Below are 26,471 nucleotides of genomic sequence, written 5' to 3'. Positions count from 1 at the left end.
GGGCTCTCTCTGAAGCGGCACGAAAACGGCAGACATGTTCCACAGAGATGTACAAAACCTTAATTTAGGATCCCTTAAATTTTTAGGAAATTAATTCACAATCATAATTATTGTTTTTAGGAAAAGCAATATCTTTCATTCGGCACCTTTCTAAAAACTCTGTGGATGTAATATTTTTTTTAATTATTCTTCTCCATAAAACTTAAAACCTTTTTTTAATAAGCATAGTCCCACAGTAGATTTTTATTGTTGTGTTAAATAAAAGAAAGACACATTGAAAATCGTCTGCAATCGTAAAATGTACAAAAGACGCTGGGGACCACTGAACGAAACAAATGACAAAAAGAGGAAAGGCTTTTGTTTAAACCTTTTATTGCTATGTAAAATTAAAAATATCATAGCTCCAATGAAAAAGTACTACTCTTAAATAACACAAATAGAATCAGGCAAAATAAACATATTTGGCATTGTGCAGTGATGTTCAGTGTATGGGAATTAAATGTGAGCAGATTTAGCACAGCATTGCTGCAACACTTGTTAGTCAGGGTTGATGTATAAAATGCACACAGTGTACTGTATCGCACACGGCGCTAACAGACGTCTTCGCGCCTAGCGTCATCTCATTGGGTCGTACACTGAGCCAAAAAAACTACTAAACATATAACGCTGCGTTTCTCCCTATCAACATTTAATACTATATTTAACTGAGGTCCTACGGTGTTTCATTACATAGTAAACCTAACTAAAACCCAACTGAACACATGACGTGCGTGTGCTTATTATTATTGGCACATCTATGATCTCCCTGGCAACTGCATCGACTTCAGTGCGATGGGAGAAAAGGCTGCAGCTGCTCGTCCCAGGAAAATTGCTGCCATCACAGAACAGAACATTTGAGCTGATGATCCAAGTCCTTCAACATGCCACACAACCTGAAAGTGATGCGACATATCCTTATTATATTTGACACATCCGTACTCCAGACTGCAAATGTAAAAGTGAAGTGAATCCTTCTCAGTGAAGCCGCTACAAAGACACAATAATGACAGCAAAAAAAAGAAACACAAAACTTCAAGTATATTCCAAACGCAGCTCTTCCTCATCTGGATGAGGGACTAAAAATCTAGGCATGCAAACACTACTGTTATGTGCACCCACTGTCTCCTTCTGTGACATACTGCAAAGTGCATATTAGGAACTGGGTGCTCTTCTAGGACTTAAGTTTGGCTCTTTGCGCTGTGGCGTCAAAGTTAGCTCATTCTCTAAGAGGCAAAGAGGCTTGGCTTTACTACATTAATATTCTAAACATTGTTTTGCTTAATAATGCTGCACTCAATACCACACAGGTAAAACATGAAGCATTAGCATTCAGAAGTTTGCTTATTCAAAAACATTTTAAATTCTCCGGGCACCAACTCTCTTCACTGTAAAAATTAGAACATAAAGTGACTGCTGAAACATTAACAAACATAAAGCCGCTGATATAAATTGTGAAATAAATATAAATTCAGACATAAAATAAATGATTACAGCCCCCCGAAAAAATAAGGTTCTTTTTTCTATTTACATCCATACATCAAACAAGGGATAGCTTTGTTGATCATTCCATATCCGCATTCTGCATTAGCATTCACTGCATTCATGGAAAACCTTACAAAATAAGTAAGTATATAAATAAATAATCCTTGCATTGTTAAGTATTTGTTATTTTTTTTTATCTTTTACAGTACCATGACTTGTAACTGTACAGTGAGTAGATATATTACAGCAATTACAATGAGAAAAGAGGGGTAAACCCATTGTCTGGTGTTACTGGGGCTAAATGTGGGGCTTGAGGGTAACGGTGGTCTGCTGGTCTAGGCCGGTCCAGGCTGATCTAAAACAAACGAGGCCTTTAGCAATCCATAATCATCTGGCCGTTCTTTGTTGGTCTGCCACAAAGGGAATTGGCCCAGGTTGAGGCTCCGGCCGGTTTCCAGAGCTGCCTTGCCTTCAGATCTGTCATAGACTAGCTGAGATCGGCGTTTGGCTGGGGGAGAGTCAGAGGAGGGAGGTTGAGTTCAAAAGGCAAGGTGTAGGGAGCCAGGGTTGCCGCGGTGGCCTCAGAAGTGGCCCATCCTGGCGGCGAAAAGGCTGCGTGACCGTGGCACTGTCGAAGAGATGCGGCCAAAGCTGGACGAAGGCCACTTCATGATGAACTGGGAGGTCACTGGCAGCAGATACCTGGACAGACGGACACGAGCGAGGGACGGAGGGATTAGGGGAAAGGATGAACATAATGAGAGGATTAGATATGCATAGGTCACAATTTAGAGGTCAGGGCGCATCAGTGCTCGGCACTGAGAACACACATTGCACGCTTTTTATATATTTCTACCATTCTACCATTTTACGGCCATCTCCATTTGTACATTTTAACTTTAATAATTGCTTGGTGATTTCAAGATATCACAACATCACCCTCCTTTTGAAAACGAGAAGAAAAAAAAGATTGAGGCTTGAATTGTGGGATCCATATGATCCAGGTTTCTGTAGGGCTGCTGCAACTGACGTTTTACATTACTCAAATAAGCATTTTGTCTATAGAATGCCAGAAAATAATGCAAAGTAAATGTTAGAATCCTTTCCACACACCAAAGTGACAAGACGTCCTGTCTGACCAACAGTCGAAAAAAACAAAATATAAACAACACTTTCATGGATGGCAAAGAAAAGCATCACATGCTCATATTTGAAATGTGCAAACCGCAATTGTTTGGCTTTATCACTATCAAAATAGTAGACAATTAATTTGATTGAGTTATCGATTATTCATTCAAGCTCTCAGTCAGAGACCTGTTTGAATAGGTTATCAGCAGTATTTACGTATGTGCTCGTAGAAAAATACATTTTTCACCATATACTGAGAGAAGCAGATCCTTTCAGGACAACTGAACTTTTCAACTTTGACCTTTTTTAATTGTTGGTATCATGAACATAAAAATCCTCACCTATCATTCCGAGGCGTCAGAACCTTTCTAAGACTTTTCTATGACACCTTCCACCGAGACAGAGCAGTGAGGCAGCTCCTGCTAACAGCGTTCCAGTACCTGAGAATGAGACCAGCGTGAGGTTGAGATAGTGAGGAGGGGCTGAACCCTGCTCCCATCTTCCTTCGCTACTGGAAATGAGTCAGATATGGTTGTCAGAGCAATGTCAGATGAGATGATCAAATCGTGGGTAAGGTTAACTGAAGGTTATGCAAATGTTGGGGTACTGTTCAGAAGACATGAGACAGGGGAGGTTTGAATTCTTCTACACTGAGCAGTTGGAAGAATGACTTACATTTACGGGCGTTTGCAGCACACTTGTCATATCGTGACGGTATACATTAAGTGACCTTTTTGCCACTCCCGCAGGAAGGATCTTTAGCTAATAAAAAATACATCTAATAATCGTTTAGTTGAAAGAGTACAATGGATAAAAGAAATGGTCCCCGTGGAAGTGTTTAAGATGTGACAATCTAATCAAAACGGAGCCAGTGGGGCGGAGGATCACAGAAGGAAGAAATAATATCTTCTTTTAAGCTGGTGCAGAGATAGCATACTTTTTTTCCTCTGACAGCTCTCTCTCCTTGTGAAATAGCTCTCGGACAAATTAGCCGAGCGGTTTCTTCTAAAGTCGACCGGAAAGAGAAAGGAAGAAAAAAAAGCACATGTCGCTGAGGGCGCCCGCTTCAACACAGCCCCAGACTCAGGAGAGTTAGAACAGATCCAAATTAACTTCATTTAGTCCAACGAGAGTGTCCTTGAAGCAGCTTCAAGTGGGCCGTGGGTATCCCTCCAGCACGTCTTCCTCGGCTCTGACTGGACTTGGTGAACAAGGGCTCAGTCTTGCACTTCTAAAACTTCTCCACTCAAACCCAAGAGAGCAGGTGGGCAGGATATGTTTTGCTTTAAGCCTTTCATATTTACTTCTAAGTGTAGAAGAAGGTTGCATTTAGTGATTCCATACCATGATTTTGTCACCCTTGTTTTCATTTCTTTTGACATTTGTTATGTTTCTCTTTCCTCTGCTTGGCACCTTATTCCATCGCCTGCCTCTATATGTGATTCACCGTATTCATCCATTGGGATTCTGTTCATGGATTTGTGGTGCGCTTTTTATTTATTTTTTTCCTCCACTTCATTTCCATAAGGCTTTGGCTAAAAAAACCCAGCCCAGGCATGGAAATGACAGTCTAAAAAAAAAAGGAAAGAAAGAAAATCAAATATTGAACATCCATTGGGGGTGCGAGTGTGTGTTCTTCAGAGATCCTCTGGTATTCACTTTGAGAATATTCTGCTTATAGAAGGCATCACGGTGCTGGTAGTGGCAAGGGGTGGGGTAGCAGGGCTTCTCACGTCCAAGCGGCCGCTGTCTCTGCAGGCTATATTTAATTGGATTCACATTCGGTATCTTCCAGGTTCGTCCTCCTTTTGATCATGAAGAAGGTCTTAACAACGTGCATGCTTGAAAGCCAGGGGGAGGCTTGTTCATGCACTTGTGCTTTGCTTCAATCCATCAGTTGACAGGGAGACGGAAAGATACTCTCCTGCTCCGCTCCTGACACGCAAAGCTACAACCCACCACTGTTCCTCCTGACAGGCCTTCCACGCTACTCTTTAGTCCTCCATCGAGATGCAACTGCCACAGCGAATTAAGAGGAGGCCAGACGAAAACAAAATGCCATCACGGAGGATGGAGGGAAAGACTGCGGCGATAGCTGACGCAATCATAAACCAAGAGGTACAAAGAGCCTTGAAGGTTATCTGCAGCCCACATTCAGTGCAACACCCCAATTAACCCTAATTACTGCCACACTTTTCAGACAGATGAAATTTAATAGAATCTGAAACTTTTGTCATCATGGGGAAATGGTCTTTGGGTGGTGACAGTAATTCCAGGCTTAACAAGAAAGTCATTAGTGGAGCTATTTGGCTACTTCCTCTCATCTGCCCACACAGACTGAAGGACTTTGCTTTGAGCAATGGGCCTGTTGACATACCTGATCAGGGCACTCAACAGAGGAAGGAGGCTTGAACAAGAGCGTGCAGGTGTGGTCAACAATGGCGACCCCACAGACCCCAGCCTACAGACCTACTTTGACGTGTGCCAAAGGCTGCCAAGAGCTTCGCGAGTGTATGTGTGTGTACATGCACAAGAGCGTGTGTGGGTATTGAGTTTGTTAGTGCAGATGTTCCTGAATAGATGATGTTTGATTTTAATGTGTAACGTGGTTCAAGTAGTCAGAATGTGGAGGTTTGCCAAACTGTTCTTCCAGATTACATATTGAGCTGGAAACCGTCAATTTTCTGTCCACTTGAGTCTTTGAGAAATGTCACACACAGTATTCAGGTGTCATTAGTGGCTGTGTTGGTAATTAGGTCTGAATAGTAGTCATCTCATAGAAATCATTTCTTGACCTACTATTTCTCCTTTACTTTCGTGTGACATTTCGTTTAGTTCAGCAAAGTTGTAATGTTGCCCGGATAGAATAAACCTAATTATTGTCTTATTATTAAATAATTTATTTACAACTTTACATTACATTCCAATGAGAGACGTTGGGGGAGGAAATGCACAGTCCTATTTCCAGACACAGTCGATATGGTCATGAGAGTATTGTTTCAAATAGAATTAAAGATGCACTAATTGAATAGTTGCCGATCGAAACCGGACTCTTTTCAGCTGAATGACCGGTTCACATGACTGGTGGCTGGCCGGTCAGTTTCATATTTCCAATTTGTTGCTGATCATATTTACACTCGTTCCTGCAGCTTTACGTCAGCACACATCGAGGCAGACAGTACCAGCCGCACACAGCATGTTTTTGGTGAGTGAAGGAGACATGGAGATTACAATTTATCACAAACAGAAATCCAAAATAAGCTGTGAAGGAACAACTTTTAAAACATTTGAAAGGACTAACTTATTGAGACACTTGTTGTTTGTAATTCATTCCTATGCATGCCTCTTCGTAAAATTGCTATTGAGACAAGATACATTATAATGCTATCAATAAAAGTTTGTTTTTGGTAAGAAAAGTTGATAAATACAGTTGTTTGAAAGAGATGTTTTCATAGCAATATATTTATATCAGAGATGGAGTTATGATTCGTTCAAATTATTAACACCAGCTCAAAGCATCTCAGAAAAACATTAAAACCACTTACGCCAAGACTTAATCAAAGCAAGTAGTTCTGACAATAATGAAGTTAAAGGATAATTTTTCATGGTTTACACTGACTTTGGACGGTGGTGAAAAAGGAAGTAGAGCCTTGCTGTCAATCATAGTTGTTAAAAGAAAGAAAATCAATACCTGAAAAACACTTTAAAAACCTGGACATTGGAAATGCCAAAATAATAACAATCTATGTATCTCTTAAAATCCTTAACATGTTTGTGCCACTTGGATGTGGACACAGCTGGAGAGAAGACTAGTTTCAGTGTAAAACATTGAAGAGTTACCGATAATTGTTGCGTAACAGTCACATGACATGTGCATGAACACGCACGCACTCTCACATGCACACAGTTTACCCTCTCATGGAAAGCTTATGCCTCAATGAGAAAATAATCCTAATTGCTTCTCTTGTATCTGAGTGGCAACAGGCTGCAACTGTTTCCTGCATGCCTGATGGAGAGATGTGAACCTTGTGCGTTGTGAAACTGCAAACCACACGATGCAAGCCAAGCCATTTTCTGTCTTCTTGTGACAAGAAAAAGAGCGGTGCATAGGCTGATTATGGCACTGATGCGGTGTAGGTGAGGCGCTTAGCTCCCACTAAGGCCACTTGTACTGAAAATGCAATCAGTGTAAGATGCTCTTGATAAACGCGTCGAGTGAAAGGCATAGTTAAGCATGTGGCAGCAGGGTGATTGGCTGGTGATGTACAGCAAGCTGGCCGAATGGGACAAGCGGTGCTCTTAACAGTCTTAAGATGCTTTCTTCTCCTATCTCCTCCTTCCTTTTTTAATATATTGTTGATAGTTTTGGGCATCAGATTATGTGAAACACATCCGATTCTAATGTTGAAGTGAATCCAAACACCACTTATTGGAATATTAGTGAGGGAAAGGAGAGGAGACCATGCTAAAAGACTGTTGGTTGTGCAGCTAAAGCAACTATCATTGTGCAGGTGGGACTAAGCCTTTGTTACAACGGTGAGGTGGTGGGAAGCAGCGGAGAGCAAGGAACTGGGACGCTGCTGGAAGATGGTGGGGAAAGGGAGGGGGGGTTTAGCAGAACTAAACCAAGCAGAGACCTGCGTCGAGGGGCGAAGAGACGGAGGAGGAGGAGGAAGAAGCGGCAGCGACAGCAGCAGGGGTGGAGCCATGGGTAGAGGCTGGTCCAGCAGCAAATGGTAAGCTTTTTTACACAGACATATATAGACAGAAGAAATAAGGAGAGACACACCAATGGACTCTCAAGGACACCTACTGCAAAGATATAGGTACACCAATGTGTCATTTTGTGTCTGCTTGATTTATTCAATCTGACTACAGCCTTATCTTATCTTAAAATCCTCACAATCCACAACAAAATAACCACAAAATACATATGCTTAAGATAAAACAATCAGTAGCAACAATGTCTGTTTAGTCAAAACGCAAGTGGCTCTACAACTGTAGACAAATCTCACATACTTTTTCTTTTTTAACAGCAGAGGGTTTTTGTACTGGAGGCACAAAGTGATAGCCTGTTAAAATATGCGCAAGAGTTATGAATCATGTAAAGCGAGGCCCCAGGAAAAAAAAAGAGCTCTCTCTCTCTCTCTCTCTCGTAAGGTCATTTGCTGCACAGGCTCATCTGGGCTCTAATTGAATTAAGCAGGCCTCGGGGGGCCCCGGGCTAACCTGAGCGCTAATCTGTGGGCCATTATTTCCTGTTAACAGCACACTCCTTCTCTCCCTCTGCCCACCCCCCTCCCTCACTGTCTGCCAGCCCAAAGCATATGTGCTTTAAAAGTTCCCTCACTCCAAACCTGAGCTGCTGTCTCCTGCGGGGATCAACCGTAAAAATAGAATGAGGCTGATTTTTTTGTTGTTTGTTTTATCGGGGTTATTTGATAAAGATGATGGCTCTAAGTCTCCATGGAGGAGAGAGGGGAACTGTTTCCTGAGAGAGATTTAAAGATGATTGCTGTTGAGATTTTTTAAATCAAAGTTTTCTTTACTGTGTGTCAAAGTGTGTTCATTTATTTACTCAATTTAGTTCTCCCCCTCCTCCCCCAGAACTTTCTATAGGGAATTTTAACAAAGTTTATAACCAACCTGCTTTCGCAAACTCAGGTTTAACCAGTTTCCATCTCGACTGATATATCGGAGGCAGACGCCAAAATACATATTCCCATCACCGTGGATGTTGATCTGTTAATCTTAACGCAGGTTCAATATCCTGGTGTGCCAGATTTCCTTTTCCTGATATGTAGTGTGTCGTGTTTTTTTGTGTTTAGATATTATTATAACCTTACATCAATACAGTGCACTACTTTAATCTGTCGACTAGGAAAATACGCGCTACGAAAATAATGTATTTATGGGTCAGAAGACTTGAGATGCCCTTTACACATCTAGACCAGCTTTAACTTGGGACCTCCCAGTAAACTCTTGAATCCCGTAGTGTCGTTGAATCTTATGCAACCCCCCTATTGTATAAAGAACTCTAAATTACAGAAGTGAAGCAAGAAGAATCTTACAAAAATAAAGACCTCAGAGGGAAGTCATTGAAGACTTGGGTGTCCTTCTCACCTGGTGTCGTCCCACTCTGGGCTGAGTCCGGTCAAAGAGCCGCGGGACTCTGAGACAAACTTGTAGACGACCAGCAGGCAGTCTCGGCACAGCTGGACCAGCCGGCGGCAGCACAGCAGTTCCTGGGGTGACACCACCTCGCTGCTCTTACTGAAGATGGTCTCCCACGATGATCTGGAGCGCAAACAAGAGGGCCCGCGCACACACACACGCGCGCGCATACACACACACACACACACACACACACACACACACACACACACACACACAAACAAAGTTAGTAGTTAAAGGTAATCACCATGTATTCATCAGCATGCACAAGTGTACAGTAAATGTGTATCATGTGTATGCATTGTGCAGGCACATGGATTAAGTCACATTTATTTATATATTTTTAAGACTGTTCGCCTTCCTTGTATTCGTGTGCATCTGCATTTGCATAAACACTTACACAGACATGCAGGAAGACACACAGCGAGGAAGGATGAAACAAATCCAAGTACAGTTAACCCCCTTTACAACTCTGGACATACCCCTGACTGTGAGAGAGCTTCAACAACTGAGACACACAACCCAGGGGGGTGCGTTTGATGTCTACCCCCTTTCACTTCTTAGGAGGTGGGGGGTGCTTCCTCTGAATGGTTCAAAACAGGTTTTTTTTCATTCTCTTTCTCTAAGTCGTTTTCAAAGCCTGTTGAATTCATCGCCCACAATAGCTGCCAGGCCGTTTGATTGTTGTTAAGTCCCTTAGATAAAATATCAAACAGGAGACAGTGAGGGGGAGGGAGGGGTTGCACTGATTTTGAGTGTGCTTTTCGAGGTGCATTGCTTCTCTGTCGCTGTGTGACATCAAGCCCCCCTGTTGGGTTCATCCACGTTTGGTCCGTGGCCTGTTGTATGGAGGGGCCAGACGGTAGGCTAGCATTCTAGCTGGATCAGCCGGGCGGGGCTACGCTAGGCTAATCCTTCCTGGTCAGGCATCTACCCCTCGATCTAGTCTTTTCTTGACATTGTTTCATTTTCAATCCATCTCTCTTTTACTCTGTCTCCGGGTCTCCCACCCTTCTCGTCTTCTGCTCATCATCTCCCTTCATCTCTATCACCAGGGTCACTGGCTTTTTCACTCTCCCTCAGTTAAGGCTGCCAAAGAAGTTAGGGTGTAATAAAATGGAGAGCTGTGGGCAGAAACTTCAATTACACCCTTTGAGCCCTCTGTGTCGAGGGAAACACGGCCACTGAGCAACTAAACTGTAAAGAATATGGAGACAAGGAGATGCAAGAAGGTCACACTGCCATCACAGACGAGATAAAAAAGCTCCCGGTGCAACAGCTGTCTGAACGTGAGCTGCGTGTGTGTGTGTTTGTGTGAAATACCTCATTCTTGTCTTCAAAGAAAGCAAAATTTGTGTTTAAGAAAGCCAATATGTGAACCGCTGATGAGAAACATTAGTTTTGTGGTTGTGTGTGCGTGTGTGTGTGTGTCTGCTGTCTTGAGGGTTTCTATAGGAACATGTTCAAGTCGGTTCGCTCCAGTGACTCATCTGGTAGGAAGCCACTTACTGCCGCATCAAAAAAGTAGTAGGAGAAATAAATAAATAGAAAGAAGAACTTCAAAGTATCTGATAACACACCGTACTAAAAGAACTGAGAGGCCTTCATTCACCTCCTTCCTGCTTCCATTCCTCCCCTCTCCTTTTCCTGCTCTCACCTGTGAAAAAGCCCTGATTAACAGCCCAGATTTGTGACCTTAATTTGCACCCAGTCTCCCTTGAGGAACATGTTTCTTTCATCCCCAAGAGCTTTCAGAAAAGTGCAGAGGGGTCTGGTCGGTATGTCACTCATTCTCTGTCATTCAGCTGCAGTCCTACTGAATAAAAAATAGCAAATTGTCTCTGCTGTCACTGAAAATGATATATATTGACGCACACTGGGTTTAAGGACATGGGGAGATTGCGAGGAGCGTGAACTTCTAGTTACGGAGAGGAAAGAGTGGCGTTGTGCAATGAATGGAGCGATAATTGGCCTGCAGTGTGATCACATGTTTGTGTTGAGTAGAAGAATTAGTGTCCATGAACATATCTGTTCATTCAATGGAGTACTTTGGGATGCTCTGGGCACATTTTCAACATCTCTTTTGATTTTTTTTTCATGGTTCTTGGTCTTGGTTTAAATGACCAATTACAGAAAAAATATAAAAAATGTCTTGCATGTACTTATTCCATGATAACAGGCTTTTTGCCATTGAGAGGTGGTTGAACCCTTACAGACTATTTGTTTCAAGCACATCCAGCCATTCTATCCTCCTCCAAACGCAGCTCACAACCTTGCAACGACTGGCCTACCCGGTGTTGGAAAAGCAGTTCCACAAGCCCTGGCCGTGACTCCAGAGCAGCCGGTTGAAGACGCGGTTAAAGAGCCGGTAGAGGTGAAGACTTTCTACATCCGGCTCCCTCCAGATCCGCTGCAGCACTGAGCGTACATTTGTACGAACAATATCCAACACCTGAGTGACAGAGGAAGTGACAGTGCAATGAGGGAGAAAACGAGAGACCAACGACTTAAATCAAGGATGTGATAATGAAGGAAATTACTCTTGTGAGACGAAAGGTGACAGCATTTCTAATTAATATGCGTGAGTTGGCATTTGTTCCAACTGTAAGATTTTTTTCTCTTTTTTTTATTATATTACCATAAAATTTGCAATCACGGAGGCTAATGCATTCACTCGGTAACAGAGAGCAAGCTTGCTTTAATGAATAAACAGACGGATGCATGCACACACACAAGAACATCCACACAAATTGTAAATGCAACAGCACATTCTGAAAAAATGATTTAATCAAACATTAAACACATGTAATGAGGATTTGAGCAGGTTTATCTCTGCATTTATAGTATAGCATGCATAGGCATACAGACTGTGAGTATGTTTGTGTATGTGTGGCTGTGGTAGGAGGAGGATGTTAAAAAAAAAAAAAAAAAAGGCCGGGGCAGACAGTGGAGAGCAAGGGGAGAGGACTAATTGCTGCACCGACGTCAGTCTTGGAGAGAAGGTGTCAGAAGTTCCCAGGCGGTCTGAGGACACCTGTGCCAGCCTTCCATCTTCCCCTCTTTGTATTCCCATCCCTACCCACCTCACTGCCTTCTCTTCCTCCCCTATTCTTTCTCTTTTCACCCCGCTCAGAGTGCAGCACTGTGGCTCTTCTACTTTGATTCCTCACTCCTCATTACTGACGTTGCCGTCTGACTGTGTGTGCGTGTGATGCGAAGAGGGAAGATTTCCAATATGAGGCGAGTGAGACACACGCATACACACTCCGACAAACTGATAGATGAGTAAACACACACACACACACAGATATGTTTTGGTATGGTAATCAGATGGCAGAGCGGTGGGCGCTACATTCCTGACCCCTGCCTGCTGCTCATTAGGCTGCTCCACTCCAAATAAAACATCAGCTCGCACCGCCACAGCCCACAACACAGCCGAGCACAGTTGTGCAGAAAGCAGTGGCTGAGAGATCACATCATTACTGACACGCCTACCGGATGGCATTTCCCGTCTTGTCCCCTCTTCTGTTTTGTTTACATCCTATTTGGTGTCTCTACCTCTCACTGTCTGACATGATAATGATCTTCATGCGTGTCTTTTTTCTTCTTTTTTTTCCCCCTCTGAAGGTTGATTTGAGGATTATTTTCATACTTTAAAAGTTTTTCAAAAGGATTCAAAGGAATGGGCCGGAGCGGTGACATTTTGTCATATTCTCTGGTTTTAACAACGTCCATTCCATACAGGGTGACAGTGTAGGCTGGGATCCAAGAGTGCAGGCACGAAACTTGGACAGGTGTCAAAAAGATAAATCTGGCCCACTTTTAAGACTTCAAGATAAATGTGAAAATTAAGCAGTATCTCTGACAATACTCTCTGAATCTAACTGTTTTTAATTGTTAGTAGTTCATTAGGTATTAAAAACTAGCTGAAGCTACTTGAGTTTTCTCACTCACATGTACACTCTTTGTCTCAAACACAAATACAAGATCTTCCTTTTTTTTCCGTTTGGCCATATTTCCACTCGCCTTGCATTCAAGCCAACAGGATACAACTCTCAACTTCTCTTCATTGTTGAATTATGATTCAACTAACTCATATGAGTTATGATCTCGTCCGCTCAGGAAGCAGTGACCCTTTGTTTCAAATTCTATCAAATATGGTAATAACAGGTCTGAAATAAGTTGTCCTATATGAATCATGAAGCAATTCAGGATTCAACATTTTAGACTGAGCATCAGTAGCCTCCAAAGACAAACACAAATTATCTGGAGGGTCAAGTAATAGGTAAATTGGCTGTTATTTCAGCATAAGACTCACCTTTCGTTGTTTGGTAGAGTCCAGCTTCACTAACCAATAGGATGCCACTTTTGATTTATGGTATTTCCAGGTGTCCAGGATCTGTGGAAGAAAAGTTGGGGGTTAAATAAGTAAAACAAATATCTATTCAACATTCCCAATACACCCTCAGAGTATTTAAAGGTATCATTTTCACATTTAACTCCCCTTTGTATGTCAGATGCAAACATTTTCAGGAGAGGGGTCTTAAAGAGACAGTATGAGAATGTCTTCCATTTTCAGAATGATATGTAAAATGTGGCGAGCATTAGATAATAAAGCACTTGTCTGTAGCAGATTTTGTTTTCATATCACAACTCGGGGATAATAGAAAAGTCAAGTCGTGATCTTTGGTTTTTCAGAAGAAAAAAACCCTCTGTTTTGCAGGTGTGTCAAAAATTCTCGGGGCATGTGTCGTTATGCTCAAAAGCTGTGCACGATATTCCCGTGCACTTGCTCCTAGTGCCAACATCACTGTGTATCTACAGGCACTGCTATTGTTGCTCTGTTGACTTAGTCTACATCTCCCCAGTGGTGCCTATAAACCTCTCACGTAGCATGTTACATCCCCTGCAAACACTGCTCCCATTGAGAGGCTCCAGTGTAAACTTTACGTTCGCGCACACACTCACACACACACACAATAAACAATCCACAAGGATTCACAGAAACAGAGCAAAGGTGAGCACTTTGGTTTGGTTTTCCAGAAAGTTACTGATTTGCTTGTTTAGCGTTCCCTCTCAATAAAACCTTATGAACCTTGTCTGGTAAGATGTACGACCATGTGTTTTGTACAGTTGTGGGTACACAGATTACCTTCAATTAAAGCACAATAAAACACACTCCATACATTTCACCTTTCAATAGTTCCAACTGCGACAAAAAATTACTTGGATAGAAACACATCATTAGCCCAATTAGATGTTCACTTTAACGTAGAAAACATGAATTGCCAAAGATTGTTTTCATGCCAAGTGAACACTCCTTTCTCTCCCGAGGCAAGAAGTGAACAATACAGGTGCAGTTGCTCATCTGCGTTTCCATGGCGCTCTCATTAGGGTTTGTTAACAGTACAGGTGTGGTGCTAATTGTCTCTCACGGCCCAGACGTCAGACACCCACACAAACCTTTTATCACTGTTCTTGTGAGGACATTGTATGAGCAGACACAGACTTAACATTAACCATAACAACTACATGCGTACGTTTGAACTTACCAGAATTGTTTGAAGAAATGCTCATTATTAAATTAACAATAGGGATCTTACGGATGTTACAACACATGGAGTAACATATTAGCAGTTCCTGTGGCGTTTTGGCAATGCCACAAGTGTTGAGTGCAAGAATTTGTATGTTAAGATTTTAATCCGCCCTAATTATTGATCAAGTTAATCATTAGTTATTATTAAATTCCAAAATTATTTTGTCAGTCAAACGACTGACCTTTTTTTTTAATGCATCATTGTACACAAAGCAACACAGGATTGCAAGGCTTATAGCCATAAAGCGATTTTAATTGCCTGCTGGCCATGTGATAGAGGGATCACTGACCTTTTGGCCTGCATGTGACATAAATATAAACTCACATGAACAATAAAAAATGTATGTAACCAATTGAAAACTTTTTATATCCATTGAACATGTTGTTTTGGTGGTATTTCCATCATTAGTGAGTCTGGTGAAGACAGTCTGGCCGCCTGCTCTCCTTTCAGCACCGCGGGAGCTGTGCTGCTGAACAGACAGCTGGTTCTGAGGACAGCGACGGCCGTAACGGAGGTCAGAGTCAATGTGGACTGGATGGATGAACGCTTTCATAGTACTTTAGTGCCGCTGATGTGTTGCTTCTGGTGTGAGTTGAAGGTTAGCCTCTAGCTCCCTTTAGATTTTTTGTTCCTCAATTTTTATGCTTTGACAAAATGCAATATCCATTTCCTGTCTTTAGAACTGTATTAAAAAATAAAGTACATTAACTAAATAAGGAAGTTTGGAGAATACATTTATTGAACTTAAACTGATGTGTATGTACCGTAAAGCGTGTGTCGTAGCTGCTTATGGCCGCTAGTTAACTATTAGCCATTGTTGAATTCTTGGACATCCTGCATCCAAAAAGTACATGATGAACGTATTCATTACCCGAAGATATTACAGTATAAACACGCACCAAATTGCAGGACCCAGAGATCTGACCAGAAATAGAGGAGGCACTGATTAATACAAAGGAGCAGTGGGGAATAGCGTAAGGACAGCAAACTGACCGGCACGTTGTCACTGGGGTTATTTAAAAGACAATGGGAGATAAGCCAGAGTGGGACAGGCTATTGTGGAGGGAGACAAGGAGGTCACTTTTAGTTAGGCTGCAGAGTGACCGCACCTGGCCGCAGAGGGGGCTCTGGGAATACAGTGGGTCAGTATTTCTTGTATACTTGTAATCTATGTATACTCTCTCTTTTTCTTATGCAACTTTGTTCCATTTACAGTTTCTGCCTCTGAATCATTTAGATTCACAAAAAAACATATTAATACATTTGTTATTGTATAAGTTAATGCACTCACACAAAGAATATAAATAGTGCACTCACCTCATCCAGCACAGCCTCAGCCTCTTCCTCGGTTTTGCCCGGGAACCTGATCCTCATGGCGGTAAGCGCAGCCAGAGTCTGACGCACCAGCTCAGCTTCCTGCTCTTTACTCCGAAGGTTTATCAGCGGATCGCCCTACACGCACATGCCAGACAAGAGAAACTAGCTGAGTCTAGAGATACACATTACAATTAAGCAAAAAGATTTCATTCAAAAATGTTGTATCGTCACAGTTTCTAGAGCAAAGTTCACCAGGAGATGTAATAACTTAAAAGGATTGCAATTAATTATTACTTTAGTTATGAATTACATATCAATTAGGCAAATTAAGTTTTAAACAATCCCTATTTATGTAGGGGATCCTCCAAATAACCAAGAGAGTATTAAGCTGGTGTCACATATGAGTGCTTGTTAGCATGTCAAAACAACAATGTAAGCAGGGTGTAATGTGTTATCAATAATAGTCATTATTATGAACAGCCAAGATTGCTCATTCATTTATGATCCTGCTGCCACCAGTATAGTCACAGATCATTATTTCGTTCACAAAGCAGTTAGCACAGAGCAATTTTAGCAATATGCATCATATGAGCCCTCCTCATTTAATACCATTTAATTATTGCAAAAGCAAAGCACTTACCGGCAAATATGAGATGTGATCTCGAAAGGGAACTCAAATGTGTAAGAAGGTTTCAAAAAAAGAGGAAATTCTCCAGTCCTTTTGTACATGTGTGTCAGGATACAAGCATACAACCGGTGCAGTCTATGGCCTTTTTTAGTAAAGGTTTTCCACTTAGTTCTATTCTAAATGTTAATTATTCTGCTCCATTTCATTTTGTCCCACTCTTTGCAAAGGTTACCAGCATACTTGTAAAGAAGGAAGGGGAATGGAGGAGGCAGGCGGAAAGCAACAGATGGCAACATAATAGAAGGTTACAGTCGGCTTATACAGTATCGAGGAAGCTGCAAGGAGATTCCTAGTGGGCCAGGATACAATATATGCCAGAGGAGGAGAAAAGCAACGATGGCAGAGGTACATTTCAGACTTTGGTGAAATAGAATTTGAAAGTAATTCTTGATCGTTTGCTTCAACCCACTTGGCGTAGTGTATCAGCAGAGGATTGCCCCATTGAGTAAAATGACAGCTTGACTATTTGAAAATGAATTTCATATAGTTTTCTTTGACTGACAACCTATCTGACAAATTCTGAATTGTAAAGAGGTAAATTATTCTTTGTGTGAGTTTCTAGCATCTTACTAAGTTGGAGTGGATGGTCCCCAGGCTGTTGCTGTGAGGCACACGGTGGGCGGAGCCGCTCCGGCTCAGCGATTGAGAGCGTAGCGTGGCGGAGGTCGGCCTGACAATGGGAGTGGCCATGGGCACTGTGGGAGAAGGCCTGGAGGACAACGCCCGCACCTCATTGGGCGATGAGAGAGAGGCGATGGAGCGCGGGCAGGAGATGGAGCGCCTGATTGGACCAGAAAGTGTTGGGGAAGCAGAGGGTGCAGGGCTGGTTTTGACTGACTTGATTGGAGGTTTCCAGTGCATGCGACCTGCAGAACAACAGAAGAGAGGGAACGGAAGGGGTTAAGACCACTGACTCACTGTCACATTTCACTTTCTTTTCTTCACTGATCCTGTCTCAGCGCTCCAGTCACTGTCAAGTTCTCCTCTCAGTTTTCTATCCGTTGCCCGGTGGCTTTGGAGATGAAGTGTAGCTTTAAAACTCCCATTGCCGCAGCGCTCTGGCATGCCGGCCCAGTGGCTCTGTGTGTGTGTGTGTGTGTGTGTGTGTGTGCATGTGCATGTGTGTGTGTTATTTACAACCACAGCATGTGTAGTGGAAATCAGAAAATAAACAGTAGTCCTGTCTGGTTTGGGGATGGATTAAAGAGCAGCTCTCTCTTAGACACATACACACACATACACAAAAAAAACACACGGAAACACACAGGAGATAAAGCTGAAAACCCACACTAACACTCTCCGTCACCCTTGAAACTCCTCCAGATTGTCTACCAGCCAGTATATTAGTGTGTATTGTCTATTCGTGCAGTTTGTGTCTGTTTGACATCAAGTTTGCACACAAGTGATTATATGTGTGTGTTTGTCACTAGGGCTGCTGAACTGTCCGAGGTAGGACATTTGGCCAACTAAAAGTATTATGGTGCTTAGTCCATCAACCCTTAGGTGGCTTGGTATGGAGTAGGGCTTGGCAGGGTTGCTCTGCACACACGCACGCGCACGCGCGCACGCACGCACGCACGCACGCACACACGCACACACACACGCACACACACACACACACACACACACAAAGATCCAGAAGTTGGGTTTTTTCACGGCTTTGTCCCTTATTTTGTGTATCAAGGGTCCTTTCTATTGAACAGTAAAACCGTCCGCCCACAATGCAACTGGAGAATTTCTTCTTTCCAAGGTTGGCACATATACTGCAGTGAAAGGTGCCCTCTTTTGCACTTCAGAGAGCTGAAAGTGAGTTGATCTTTGTGACTTATGCGAATTGGTGGGAATTCTTGAGACTTATCGCTCGCACTATAAAAAAACAGAAATATTTCAGCATTAAACTCAAGGTGTTTTCAAGGTAAACAACAAAAGGAGTCTTTTTTTTCTCTCCCTCTTTCTTTCAATCACATTTCCTATTCTCTGCCATCACCTTACAGTCAGTGTAACTGCGCTGTTCACGGTGCTTTTCTTCCCTCGAGTGTTTTCAGTGCCTCATCATTTTGTGTGTTTGTCCAGCGAGTACAAAGCTATAGAAACCTCCTTAACTTAAAAACTCAGCAACCAAGAGCCACTTGTCACGAGTCACAGACTCTGATCACCCTGCTTCCACATTAATTAAAATCCAAGGATTTACTACTATTTTATCATATCAAATAGGAAGATAGATATAGGTGGGCTGATAAACATCTGTATTGTCCCTCCTGCTGGCTCACATCATCACAACCTGCACCATGCTGCTGCTGGAGAGTATGTGCCCATGTGACCTGAAGGTACTGATCAAAGCAAAACTCTCAGCATTTGTATTTAAAAAAGTGTCTGTGCATGAGCATGTATATGGAAATGTGTTCTGTGCAACTATGAATATTTTTCAAACTGTATAACGTAGAAAGTGTACCAGGCTGGAGTCTATGTCGTGTGTGTGTAGCACCACACAATGAATTCTAATTTTCTTACAGCATCATTATAAACATTCACACTCGTTATCGCTCCTGTCTGCACTTTGTTCTCTGCAGTATTCAGATGAAATAGGGCCACAAATGCTGTAACAGAAATATTAAAGAAAATGTGTATGGGTGTAACTATACACATTAATACATCTGACAAACAAGTTTGTTGTTTGCAATTAAGTTAACTGCTGCAGTCAGACGGAAGGTTCCAGCACAAAGTAAACAAGAAAGCAAACAAAGTAAGGAAAAAAGATTGCAAGAAACAAGGTTCCTGTCAAACCCCTGCGCTCTGGCTTCCTAATGAAGACATTCTTTGACACTTTTACTCATCTTGCTGCTTTACCTGAGCGCTCAGCCAGGTTCTTCTTCTTGCTCTCCCCAAGGTCGTAGGAAACTTTCTTCTCCCTCTTCTCTCCGCATCCTCCTCCTTCTGCTTTCCTCGTCTCCTCCTCCTCTTCTTCGTCTGAGGAAGAACAGGAGTTATCGATGCTACTGCAACTGGTGAAGTCAGCCAGGTAGTCCGGTCGTTGACGTCTTGGTGTTTGACTGCATTCTGGCATGGTGGTCAAGGGCTGGCAGGGACAAACACAGATACAGAAATTTAAGGCCAATACACACACAAAAAGATATTGTCTGTCTGTTACATTTGTCCAGTGTAACATGTATTTTGTGTATTAGTCCAGTGTACAAACCCAAATGTCCAGTGTCCACACAGTGGACAGTATATTTGTCCAGTGTAATGTGTATTCAGTTATGTTTCCCATGTGAACGTGATTCAGTCATGTAGAATTTGCATTAGGTTTAAAAAAAAAAAACATTAAAAAAAAACCAAAACCTAACATTTATTAGATCCATTCATGGTGAGATAAACTGAGAAAATCGAGTATCAAGGCATGACAGCGAAAATCAAGGCTTGACTGAGAAAATTAAGGCAAAGGCACGGTCTTTAGAAAGAAGACTGTTGAGAAGATACACATTGGCTTGGGCTAAAGGTAAGCGGGAATCCATTATCATCAGAATGTCCATCTAAATGCAAAACAAATTTGTGCATAGATGTCTTCAACTGTTAGATGGCTAACTGTCTAGCGGCCGTAGGAGATGAGTGTCCTTAAGCACAGAACAGCCCACTTCTCCTTAATTAAGGATGGGTTAAAAGCAGAAAAGAATTTCCCCAAGGCGATTAATAAAGGATACATTATTATTTAGTGTTATTTTTTAATAGACTTAAAGTACTTGAGTAGTGTCAACTTAATTTACTAGGGTTGGTTCAACACATTTACTAGGGTTGTGTCCAACTTAACTTACTAGGGTTGGCTAAACTAATTCTATATTGGTAAAAATAATAATAATAATAATTAAATTGAACCAACTCAGATTATTTAATTTAATCCGGTAAATTCGTTTGACTAACCCTCATTAATTAAGTTAATTTGACTCAATTATATTGGACCAACATAATTGCTTATTGCTTAAAGAAAGCAGTTTAATTGTGTTGAAATCCTTTCCATAATTTTATTAATTTAGTTGAAAGCGTCATTTTTTGAGTGTATAGACTCACAAGACGTACACACAGGTTGATATATTATATTAATTTGTTCACACATACACAGATGAAACAGACATGATAATTCATGAATGATTCTTCTCTCTCTGTCTCTCTCTCTCTCACACACACACACACACACACACACACACACACACACACACACACACACACACACACACACACACACACACACACACACACCTACACACACACGTAAACACAAACTAATGTGACTGCATTCAATTCTTAGCCTTACACTATCCAAAATTACCTCTTTTGGGAAAAATATCTTCCTTCCAAAGTCTAAAAATCCAACAACCTCTCACAAGGACATAAGAACAGTAAACAGTAAACACACACATACACACACACACGCACACACACACACTTGTACATAAATACATTGAGATGTTGTCAGCCTCCCTGAGCCTCCTTTTACCCTCAGTCCATTACCATCTGTCACTGGGAGACCTGGTGGTGACTCGGCTGGCCCACGTGCCCACACAAGTGTACATTGCTTGCAGGCTCATTATGCACAGATGCACAATTACACAAGCACTCCTTTATAAGCCCGGCTGTCAATATGAGTGGCACCTTGAACATATTTGATCTGATTGGTCGATATGTAAAAGTTCAATTCAAAGTAAAGGTTTCAAAGTTTCTTTATATACTCAATCTTTTGAATGTTTGACTGACTGTGTAAATGATATAACAAAGTGTAAGTGTAAGTCAAATTTGGCTTTAATTTTGAAACTGGTTGCATCGAGTCTTAATGAAAACCAAAACTTTGGCTGACTTCTATACATGTGAAATTAGGATCTACTTCACCCTAAAACCCAAACACATTCATGCTTTTCTTTAGTTAGGAGTTCATTAAGTTGAGCCTTGTCTATTTCACATCCTGGATTAGGGCGTACTGATAGCATTAATAAAGCATTTATACATCTGTTATTCAACGTTTAGCTCGGGCAGTGCTGTCAGGCCACCTGAATTAATGGGCAGGAAGTGATCACAGGGCTTACACAGTCACCGCTGGGTAGCTGTGTGGGTGAGTGATAGAGGAGGATCGAGACAGAGAGATTAAATACATGAGAGGAGAATAAAAGGAAAGATGGGAACATGAGATTGATGGGGAGAGAAATAAAGAGGAGTACAAGGTGAATCTGAAAATTGGAGCAGGCAGAGAAAGAGATGAGGCATTGAATAGATGGGGAGAACGGAAATGAGCACAGAGAGAGAAAGAGAAAGAGAAAGAGCGAGAAAGAGAAAGAGAGAGAGAGAGAGAGAGAGAGAGAGAGAGAGAGAGAGAAAAAAAGGACAATGAACATATGGTTGGAGAGAGAAAAGGAGACAGGAACACACATTGGATAAACACAAGAGAGCAAGACAAAGAGAAAAGGCCAGACACTGAACAGATGAGGAGAGACACAGAGAGAAACTTTGGATGACGGAGTGAGAGCGATTGAGTGTATTCAAGCTAAATGGTCAGCTGAGGACACCGCAGGGATCAAATGTGATACGGTGAATATCATAACAAAAGAAGGACTCAAAAAGCGAATGATTAAAAGGAGAAGGAAAACTTAAAGGCACTTGCTAGCGCTCACTGCTTTCACCATTTCTTGCTCTCTACCACTTGTCTGAACATTTCCTCAGCAATAGCAAAACTTAGCGGCCCTTCCTTTCCTCAAAATCCTGTCGCTAATCCCTTTGCCTCACTCCTCTCTTCTCGCTGGTTTAGTTTCACCAGATGGCTTGCGAGCGCTACACCCCAAGGAGCGAATCTATCCGTCACAGCTCTTTCTTTGCCCTGCTCTCAGTGTCTCTCTCAGCAAACTCGGCAACATTGAAACTGACGGGGTCCAAATTAATTTGGACAACAGTGATTGTGTCTGAACAAGTCCTCATTCCAGCTAAGGCCTCTCTAATGCTGCGCTGTCGAGTCCCTAACACACTCTTTGAGTGTTCCAGCCAATTTAGCCTTCGAGTGAGGGATGGATGTAGATGTGCAGAGAGAAAGAAAGAATAGGGATGAAGAGGTGAAGGGAGGGGAGTGAAGCAAGGTGATGGAGGGAGTAATGTACTGTCGTGGGAAATCCAGGGGGCGTAGAGGTGTATGTGACAGAGGCAGAGAGAGAAAGAGAGGGAGATAGACAGACCGAAAGAAAGAAAGATAGCACGTTGAGAGTGCGAAAGACAGCCTGACAGCTGTCCCCCAGGGGAGTTGGTTCTTTTCTTTATGCCTTTTTCTGATTCTTTTCTTTCTCGCCTAACCCGCTACCCCCGTCTTTATTTTAAGGAATCACGTCCTATATGCTTTCTGTGGGCGTTAGCTTCAGGCATCTGCCTACTTGCCTCCCATATCCCTCTCTCTTTTACTCTCCTTTGCACTTTTTTGTAGTTCCCTTGAGCCATGTGGCCCTTATTCTCCCTCCTCTCTCTTGGTGTCCATGTCTCCCTCCTCTCTCTCCATCACTGTCACCCACCTTAGGGCCTCGTGGCCTTGAGGATTTGCCCATCAGCTTCTCATCGTCCAGTTCACATTGCTCCAGCAGATCCAAGATGTCCTCCTCCTACACAACACACAAGGTGGATGACAAAGACGTCAGCAAAGACTAACAAGGTAGTTTAATCTTGATGACACACTGATAATCAAAAGTATTTGATGTGTTATACCTCCAATTACTTTAAAGTCAAAATGAGTTGTGAGAAATTAACAAACTTTATATTAGAAGGTTTTACATAACAGGCATATGCACCTTATCTGGGGGTTAGAAAAAATGCCCTGGCTGCACATGCATTGGTATTTGGCAGCACTTAAAGGATGAATTTGAAAAAGGCAGTGTGCTGGGGCTTTGGCCATTTGGCCGGAGCTGAAATGCAAGCAAAGGTGATTAATGTTGCTTCACGTCTCGGGACATCAAAAACTCCCACTTGACGCCCAAATACAGTTGAAAAGTGATTGTTTTCTCTCAGATTAGCCATCAAACAGCTTCCAGGGGTTTGTGAAAAGGTCACTTTGGTCTGGCTCTCTGTGTTGGTGTGTTGGTGCTTGAACATCCGTGTGTGTGTACATGTGTACAGTGGCATACGTCCACGCCTGGAAATATAAAAATACACATCATGGGCTCAGATATGTTTTTCTGTTATGAGCTTTTTGAGCTTTTGTAGTAAATCTTCATATTTTAAGCTGTTCAGAAAAATAAATGCAGAAAACATAAAAAGAAGAGTTAACATTTAAATACTGAGTGACTTAGTTGGGTGTATTTATGTTGATTTTTTAACTATTTAATAATTGCAGTACTCAGTAAAGTGGCCTATATGTTTAAAATGTGTCAGTTGTCTCCTACAGTAGTCGTCCCTAAGATTGCTGCTGCTTGTATGTCTCAAGAGAACCTCAGAAGATATACAAAGAAAAGAAATCATTGGGCTCAGACATTAGAAGTTAGAGCATATTGTGCAGTAAATTGCTTGTAAAAGTGTTCCTAAAGAGCTAACCACTTAGTTTGAAATGTTTATATATATATATATATATATATATATATATATATATATATATATATATATATATATATATATATATATATATATATACACATATATATATATATATATATATATATATATATATATATATATACACATATATATATATATATATATATATATATATATATATATATATATATATATATATATATATATATATATTAGGGCTGCGCAAGAGTTAACGCGTTAATATCACATTAACTCTTCAATCGATTAAAGGCGTTAATTATTTGATCATGCGTTAACTGCATTTTTTTTTTTGCGCTTTTACTTTGAAGGCGATTTATCTTGGTGCACGTGCACACTTCTGTAGCGTCACCGGACGATTTGGCGACTTGAGTCTGACGTGAAAGCACGTATTGTTCTGTAGTTTCTGTTCTCAGCTGCCATGAGTCACCTCACAAAGCTTCACAGGCGGTCAGTCTACCTGCAGGCTCGCGCTGCAAGCTCAGCGTCCCCGGACTGAACATTAATCTCGCATGCGCAAAGCCGCCGCTGATACCTGTCAGCTGTCCTTCACATCTCCACCTCATTCAACCAGACTGCAGTGCACTTGTTCAGGCGAACACAGACTGCATTTTTCTCACTGAGTAAGAAAAACTGAACTGAACAGCACTTATTGCTTTTGTATAAAGTGAATCAATTGCTGGTCTTTACATCTTTAAGGTAAGCAACAGACTGGACGAAAGAATGAGTGGCTTGTCCCTCACAGGGACCCTTACTACTGAAGACGACCTGTTCAGAAAAAAAAGAAAAACACATTTTTAAACTATATATGTATGAATGATAACTTGCTGTTGCTCCAGAGTGCCTGTTATATTGTTCTGCTAACATTACTTTAAAATAAAAGCGTGTAATACATTAGTTTTTACTTAATTATTCAATTTGGTGCATAATGCAAGTAATCCCGATTGATCACAGAAAAATCATGCGATTAATCAGTTAATTTTTTTCAACTTTGTAGAGTTCTAATATTTATTGATTGTAGGAAGGAGAACGAGGTGTACAGATGGTTAGGTCACGTTTGTATCGGAGCCAATTTAACAACGTATCAAACATACTTACTTTAACCAAAACCACAATGTTTTCCTCAACCTAACCAAGTTATTTCCTGAAAAAACAGAAGTTTATTTTGAAAAGACAAAAACTGCAAAACGAGAGGCATTTTTACTTCAGTGAAAGTCTGCCAACTCAAACTTCTCTGTCCACTATGGTTTGAAAGTCAGCGGAGGCCTATTACCTTGTTAAACTGCTCCAAGGCAGATTACATGGATGTTTTGATATATTTTACAGCGTGGAAGAAAAGAGAAGTTGACAAAGATAAAGACATTAAATTACGTTAAGCAATGCTGCGCCTCAGATTGAGGAGAGTTCTTATTCACTAAAATCACAAATAAGTATTACCCAACTTTCCTAGATTATGATATTTAATGATCACTTTACAAATTAAATGTTATACCTTCTGTGTGTGTTAGCCCATATAATATGTAGCTGCCTGTTCGAGTACTTTGCTATCGTCTATCATCTCTGAACACGTAGCTCATAAACTATATTGTTCAAACAAAAGTACTTCTTTGGCACCGCATGACCAAGTGTGTTGTCCTGTCCAGAAGCTTTTGAATTTTATCCATTTTTATTTAAAAGCAGTAATATTTTCTCTATTGCTGGCATCTTCTACTGTGACATTCTCTGACTTCATATTTCTTGGCTGTTTGACAGATGACTCTGTCTCATCGTGGTAAGGGATTTACTTCCTCCATCTTAAAAAAAGAAAAAGAAAAAGCATACCCCTGAGCCAGAAGAAAACTTCTTGGTAAAATTGAGCTTATTCTTTAAGACAAATAAAAAACCCTGAGGACCTCTTTTATTTCTTTTTCAAAGCATTGAGGATAAGCTTTGTAGAGACTCTTCTACTTTCACTGTTGAGTCGAGTAGAAAATATGTTCAGATTGTTTATAAAGATTCTTACATAACAACCAGCTGTACAAATACAGTTCTGACAATCGTTTCATGTCTATACAGTAGGTGGCAGCTCCAAACTGCTACTATTACTGTTTTTACATGTAAGTGGCACTTGTTGGAGCTGCAGGATAAAATGCCGAGCATATAATACTGACCAACGCATTCTCCCTCGCATCACATCACATACAGTAACTTGGTCAGTTGCTGTAAACTTCAATGACGCTCTACATATCAAGTCAGTTTTGCATTTGTCAATTTTCGCTTGTTACAATGTTTTTTTAAAAATAAAGTTATCTGTTTGCAGGAAATAACTTGGTTAGATTGTGTTCTGGGTTGTAGTAAGTATGTTTGCTAGGATACGTATGTGACGTAACTTGTGTCCATAACTCAACATTGACTTCTGCTTTAACAAGCTTTTCCTGTTTTCATGTTTTTTGACCCATATTTAGACCTCTTCTCCTACTTCTGCTCTTTATACCTCACTTGAC

At 41.4% G+C, this 26,471-nt stretch overlaps 1 protein-coding gene across 4 annotated transcripts in view; it reads right to left on the bottom strand.

Moving 5' to 3' along the window:
- Positions 1-379: 379 nt before the first annotated feature.
- The window catches only part of ttll7 (tubulin tyrosine ligase-like family, member 7), a 67,472-nt gene continuing 41,380 nt past the window's right edge, over positions 380-26,471 (bottom strand). Inside the window, exons 14-23 of one of the 4 annotated variants that reach the window (XM_068591358.1) lie at positions 22,959-23,045; positions 19,273-19,501; positions 16,996-17,291; positions 15,738-15,872; positions 13,142-13,222; positions 11,115-11,275; positions 8,773-8,946; positions 7,287-7,390; positions 2,991-3,089; positions 380-2,223 (exon numbers count right to left, since the gene is read on the bottom strand). In XM_068591358.1, the coding sequence (XP_068447459.1) occupies positions 3,007-3,089; positions 7,287-7,390; positions 8,773-8,946; positions 11,115-11,275; positions 13,142-13,222; positions 15,738-15,872; positions 16,996-17,291; positions 19,273-19,501; positions 22,959-23,045 (1,350 nt within the window). In that variant the 3' untranslated portion in view covers positions 380-2,223; positions 2,991-3,006. The remainder of the gene's footprint in view (positions 2,224-2,990; positions 3,090-7,286; positions 7,391-8,772; positions 8,947-11,114; positions 11,276-13,141; positions 13,223-15,737; positions 15,873-16,995; positions 17,292-19,272; positions 19,502-22,958; positions 23,046-26,471) is intronic. The other 3 variants (XM_068591361.1, XM_068591359.1, XM_068591360.1) reach the window with 3 other exon arrangements.

The sequence above is a fragment of the Clinocottus analis genome, unplaced genomic scaffold, assembly GCF_023055335.1.
Source record: "Clinocottus analis isolate CAN_PGR_092001 unplaced genomic scaffold, fCliAna1.0.p SCAF_25, whole genome shotgun sequence".
In the NCBI taxonomy this organism is placed as follows: domain Eukaryota; kingdom Metazoa; phylum Chordata; class Actinopteri; order Perciformes; family Cottidae; genus Clinocottus; species Clinocottus analis.
The sequence above is the reverse complement of the archived record's forward strand: the minus strand, read 5'-3'. Positions and strand labels throughout refer to the sequence as shown.